At 56.7% G+C, this 5,522-nt stretch overlaps 1 protein-coding gene across 1 annotated transcript; it reads left to right on the top strand.

Annotated features, from left to right (window-relative positions):
- Nucleotides 1-813: 813 nt before the first annotated feature.
- Nucleotides 814-5,274, top strand: WNT9B (Wnt family member 9B). The gene is made up of 5 exons (XM_055311420.1): nt 814-831; nt 1,605-1,669; nt 2,046-2,302; nt 3,727-3,992; nt 4,801-5,274. Exons 1-5 carry the CDS (start codon nt 814-816, stop codon nt 5,272-5,274), a joined length of 1,080 nt encoding a protein of 359 aa, XP_055167395.1.
- The last annotated feature ends 248 nt before the right edge of the window (nt 5,275-5,522 follow it).

Here is a 5,522-nt window from a genome sequence, read left to right as displayed (position 1 = left end):
GGTTAAAGGTCTTAGTAACAAGCACTCAAAAAGTGATAGATGATATAAATTATACAACAGAGAGTATAAGACATGATGTAGCTATGAAGACATAATAATAATAGCTATTTTTCTAGGAAAGGCATTGGAGGCAAGCCCTGAAGGATGTGCAGCCCCATTGGTCGAAATTCCCCATCACTCCCTGCCTTGTTCTCTCATCTGTCAATCAGCTGCTCACGAGGGAGGTTCCAGTTTCTGAAATGCAGGAGCAGTGTGAGCCGAAGAAGTCTTCCCTCACATCAGCACCTGCTGTGGTGAGGAGAGCACTTGAGGGGCTGATTGGCTCCTGCTCCCTTTGAGCCCTTCAAACTGGAAACCAGTCAGGGTGGGGCCTCCTCGGCTAGAGCTGACATCTGGACCTGCCAAGGGTCAAGCTCTAAGGGTTTCCTGTCAGGCTGCAGGGAGGGGTTTGGGTGTAGACCTGGTGGACCGGAAATTTACCCATTTGCCCCCAGATTAATGATTAACGGGTCCCTGCCCTCACCCTGTCTAGCAGGGGAGCCTAGGGCCAGGCTGGGCCAGGAGGAGCCTGATAGCATCTGTCTGTGCTCAGGGGTTTCGGAGATATGCTCCACACTGGGTTGGCTGCATCTGATGGATTTAGAATCTATGGGCACTTTCTGGGGGCACCTGGGGCCTGGCCAGAACCCACACTCTCCCCGGGGCAGTGTGGCATCCAGCCAGATGTCCTGGCCAGGTCAGGTGGCTCCAAACAGATCTGGGCCTTGGCTCCATGGGGTGTGGACCTCTCCTGGAGTAGTGTATATTCCAGCCATGCTGAAGGCCACCAGGGTACAGGATAGGAAATAGGAGAAACATCTCAGAGAACTTCTGGGGAGAGGCAAGGTGAGCTCTTACAGGAGTCCCTGCCGTGCTGCTTATCCGCTGTATGGCTCAAGCCAGGCAATGCCTCTTCATAAAACTTTGTTTCCTTATCTGGACAACGGGAAGATCTGCCCAGGTTAAAGAATAAAGCATCTTGTGAGAGGAAAGAATTTTGAGAAACTCCAGCTAGCAGAAAGGTGAACGAGTATGTCCCAGGCACTGTGGATGGCACTTTCCATATAATCCTCCCAGCAGCCCCAGAAGGTAGAAAGGATCCCTCTTTGCCCTTCCCAGAGGAAAAAAACTAAGCCTTCAAGGTTACACAGCTAGGAAGTAGGAGCGTGACTTCAGAATCCATGGACTTTGTATGTACTAGAACAGGAAGTCTGGAGCTGAAGGCTTGTTGGAAATTCATCCACCTATCTGTCAGTTCATCCATCCATCCATCTGTCCATTCACTCTTTCTTCCTTTTTTCTTCCTTCCTTCCTTCCTTCCTTCCTTCCTTCCTTCCTTCCTCCATCCAGGTATTCCCTAAGCATCTCTTTGTAATAGGCGCTGAGTGGCTGGAAGGTTGAAACTCTAGCTGGGAATTATGGAAACAGATTGGGTCGGCAATGGGATTATTTGGGCAGCAGTATAACAGAAGGGAGAGGGGGATGTCAGGGAAATTGCTGAGTGTTTGCCCAACATCTCCATCTGTCTCCCTGCCCCCTCTGAGCAGCGTGGCTCTCCCCTCCAGGCAGCAGCCAATACTACCTACAGGCAGTACTTTCCAGACTTCCCCCACCATAGGAGCTGCCCAAGGTATGTGGTGAATACAGATCCCCAGCTGCACTCCAGACCAGTAAGATCAGAACTGCCAAATGTGGATCCTGGGCATCTATATTTTTAATAAGCACCCAGATTATTTTTATGATTGGGCAAGGTTGAGAAATAGAACAAGTGAGAAATGCAGAGACTTTGGCACCTGGAAAACTTGGACACTAGACCTTGTTACAAGCACTTTGGTTTCCTACTCTGTAAAGTGGGCACATAACCCCATGGGGCTGGCCCATCTCCCAGCAGGGAATAAATGAAGCCCCCCTGATGGTCCCCTTCCCCTTGCTTGCCCCAGGTCCTCCCTGCCCCCTTCCCCCATTAGACCCTCAGGGTCACTGTCTCACTCTCTTGCTCTCTCTAGCCTGACCGGGCGGGAGGTCCTGACCCCCTTCCCAGGGCTGGGCACCGCCACGGCCCCAGCACAGGGTGGGGCCCACCTGAAGCAGTGTGACCTGCTGAAGCTGTCCCGCCGGCAGAAGCAGCTCTGCCGGAGGGAGCCCGGCCTGGCCGAGACCCTGCAGGACGCTGCTCACCTCAGCCTGCTGGAGTGCCAGTTCCAGTTCCGACATGAGCGTTGGAACTGCAGCCTGGAGGGGAGGACAGGCCTGCTCAAGAGAGGTAGGGAGGAGGGCTGGGAGAGGAGGGCTGGAGGAAGAGAAGGGCTGGGGGTAGGAGGGCTGGAGGGAGTCAGCTTTCCTGTTCCCCTGGCCTCTGGGCCCAGGCCATGCTGCCTTTGCAAACCTAGCATGGTCCTGGTGAGCAGAGTCCTGGGTTTGGGTTCTCCCTCGGTTTGGGAGGAGGTGGGTACAGAAGAGCGAGAGAGACACAGAGAAGGAGGAGGCACAGCCCATTCCTGGATCATGGAGGAGCCCACAGATGAGATGGGTGGTCCCCCAGTCCCCCTCCCTCAGTCTCCAGCGCACACACAGGAACACAGACACACACGTATGCACGCCAAACAAGGTGGAAGAGCGTATAAGGAAGGCAGGCAGGCAGTAGTTGGCCAAATACCCTGAGATGGGTCAAATTCTTGTGTTCACTCATGCCCTGTGACTTTGTTCATCACACCATTGGCCCATAATTCCCCCCTTCCCTTCCATTCTCACTCCACCTTCTTCCCTCCTCCTGCATCCCTCCACACCTCATTCACTAAGCCTCTGGTGAGGCTTGCAGCGAGCCAGCCACGGTGCTGGATGCTGGAGGCACAGGGCTGAACAAGAAGACCCCGTGTGTCCCTGGAGAGCATACAGCTTCCAGGGGAGACAGGTCAGCATGTGACTCTGTCACCAAGTAGCAAGGGGCTTTTACTGAAAGGCAGTGATGACATATAGAAGGAGCCAGCCCTCCTGTAGGCCAGCTGCTCTCCACAGCTGGGGAGGGTCTAGGATGGAGCTGATGCTATGCCAGGTACCCCGGAGAGCAGGTCGGGTGAGCACGCCCCAAAGTACAAGAGTAGGGATGGTCCTGGAAGGGGGTGGGATGATCCGTCTGGAACAAGTCATGCAGGAGACCCAAAGTTACTCATTAGGTCAATAGGTCATTAGGTCTACTGCACAAGTAGGTAGGAGAGAGTGACATTTAAGAGGACTTATGAAGCACAGGAAGCCCACAGAGCATATTTCAGGGGATCAGGGGGCTCAGAAATGGGTCAGTCCATTTGCCTGCACACTGACTTGGAGTTGAGATCAGTGGTTTAGCCTCAGCTCTGCTCCTCACCAGGGGCCCAAGTCACTTGTCTTTGCACCTTAGTGTCCTCATCTGCCCAGTAAAGGCAGTAACCCCTGTCTGCTGCCCTGGGAACCTGGGCATAAACTCCATAGTGCGTTTGACAGTTCCGTCTAAACCGCAGCTTGCAGCCTGAGCCTAAGGGGCAGGTGATCGGAGGCTGCCCGGGCCATGCCCTGAGGTCCACATGATCCTTGTCTGGCTCATCACAGCGCCCCCATCATCCTCTTCTGCTCTCAGTGGGTGAAGGGCAGCCTCTGAGCCCAGTCTCCTCCTCCCTCCTGGATAACCCCCCCACCCCCCCATGCCCGGCCCAGGTTTCAAGGAGACGGCCTTCCTGTATGCAGTGTCCTCGGCCGCCCTCACCCACACGCTGGCCCGGGCCTGCAGTGCCGGGCGCATGGAGCGCTGCACCTGTGACGACTCTCCGGGCCTGGAGAGCCGGCAGGCCTGGCAGTGGGGCGTGTGCGGCGACAACCTCAAGTACAGCACCAAGTTCCTGAGCAACTTCCTGGGGCCCAAGAGAGGAAGCAAAGACCTGAGGGCACGGGTGGATGCTCACAATACCCACGTGGGCATCAAGGTGAGTGTGTTGCCTGGAGGCCTCAAAGCCCTGCCACAGCCAGGGTGCAGGAGTGGGCAGCAAGGTCAATGGGAGGCCAGCATCGGCCCTGCCCCCCAACACGCACGCAGCTGTCCCAGGAGGAACCCCATTTCTTCCACCAGCATGCCACTACCAGGTGCCAGGAAGTAGGAAAGGGTCCTGGGCACCACCATGGGCTAGGCAGCCGGAGAGAGCCAGGCTGGGGACTGGGCCCTGATGAGGCAGCAGCGTGTTTGGAGAAGGGTCTCCATTCCAGGGACTGGCTTTCCTGATGTCCGAGAAGCCCATGTAGTTTGAAAACTACATTGACCTTTGACCTGGTGCAACACCTCCACTTCCTCCATGTTACAGATGGAGAGACGGAGGAGGCCCAGAGGAGGGAAGGGGCTTAGCGGAGGCACACAGTAGTGGGAGGACAGGAGGGTGAAAGGTATCTAGGTCTAGTGGGATGAGAGGATGGAAGAGGCCAGGGTTCCAAGTCTTTAGGACTGGCTTCTGTGTCCTCACTGCTGAGTTGGTTTAAACCAGGGCTGCTGTGCTCAGCTTTCTACTCCACAAGCACTCTGGACCAAGGGAAGGAGCAGGGGCCGAGATCTGGCCCAAGGTGTGTGCATTGGCCCAGCGGAAGCGTGGCCTTGAGCTAGTTTGCACCAAAGTGGCACATGGGTTAGCTTGGGTCCTATTTGCCCCCTTCTGGTGTCTCTTGCCCATCCTGCTATCACATCCTGCCATGGTCTATCCTCTGGGGTTGGGCCCCTGACCACACCTGCATTTTCTCTCCTCGCAGGCAGTGAAGAGTGGCCTCAGGACCACGTGTAAGTGCCACGGTGTTTCGGGCTCCTGCGCCGTGCGCACCTGCTGGAAGCAGCTCTCCCCGTTCCGAGAGACGGGCCAGGTGCTAAAGCTGCGCTATGACTCAGCTGTCAAGGTGTCCAGTGCTACCAACGAGGCCTTGGGCCGCCTGGAGCTGTGGGCACCTGTCCGGCCTGGCAGCCCCGCCAAAGGCCTGGCCCCACGGCCTGGGGACCTGGTCTACATGGAAGACTCGCCCAGTTTCTGCCGGCCCAGCAAGTACTCGCCAGGCACAGCGGGCAGGGTGTGTTCTCGGGAGGCCAGCTGCAGCAGCCTGTGCTGCGGGCGGGGCTATGACACCCAGAGCCGCCTGGTGGCCTTCTCCTGCCACTGCCAGGTGCAGTGGTGCTGCTACGTTGAGTGCCAGCAGTGCGTGCAGGAGGAGCTCGTGTATACCTGCAAGCACTAGGCCTGCTGCCTGGTGTGCCAGGGGGCACTGCCAGGACCCCGCAGTGCTCGGCCACCTTGAGGCCCCTCCAGGCAGGAACACACAGCATGCACGCACCCACCGACATACGAGCCAGTGTGCACGCACTCCTCTCTCCACCAGGCCTCAGCAGCCTTTCCGTCCCTCTACACTCAGCAGAGAGAGGTTCAGAGGGATCAGAACTGAGAGTCCCCAGCCTTGTTGGAACAGGAAAACAGAGTAGGAAAGGA

This window comes from Nyctereutes procyonoides, unplaced genomic scaffold (genome assembly GCF_905146905.1).
Source record: "Nyctereutes procyonoides isolate TBG_1078 unplaced genomic scaffold, NYPRO_anot_genome, whole genome shotgun sequence".
Taxonomy (NCBI): domain Eukaryota; kingdom Metazoa; phylum Chordata; class Mammalia; order Carnivora; family Canidae; genus Nyctereutes; species Nyctereutes procyonoides.
This window is presented reverse-complemented; position numbering and strand designations above follow the sequence as displayed.

What these genes read in the sequence shown, in the direction of transcription:
- WNT9B (XM_055311420.1), top strand. An exon ending in GACAGGCCTGCTCAAGAGAG is followed by an intron (nt 2,303 to 3,726) that starts GTAGGGAGGAGG and finishes TGCCCGGCCCAG; the next exon opens with GTTTCAAGGAGACGGCCTTC. An exon ending in ATACCCACGTGGGCATCAAG is followed by an intron (nt 3,993 to 4,800) that starts GTGAGTGTGTTG and finishes CTCTCCTCGCAG; the next exon opens with GCAGTGAAGAGTGGCCTCAG.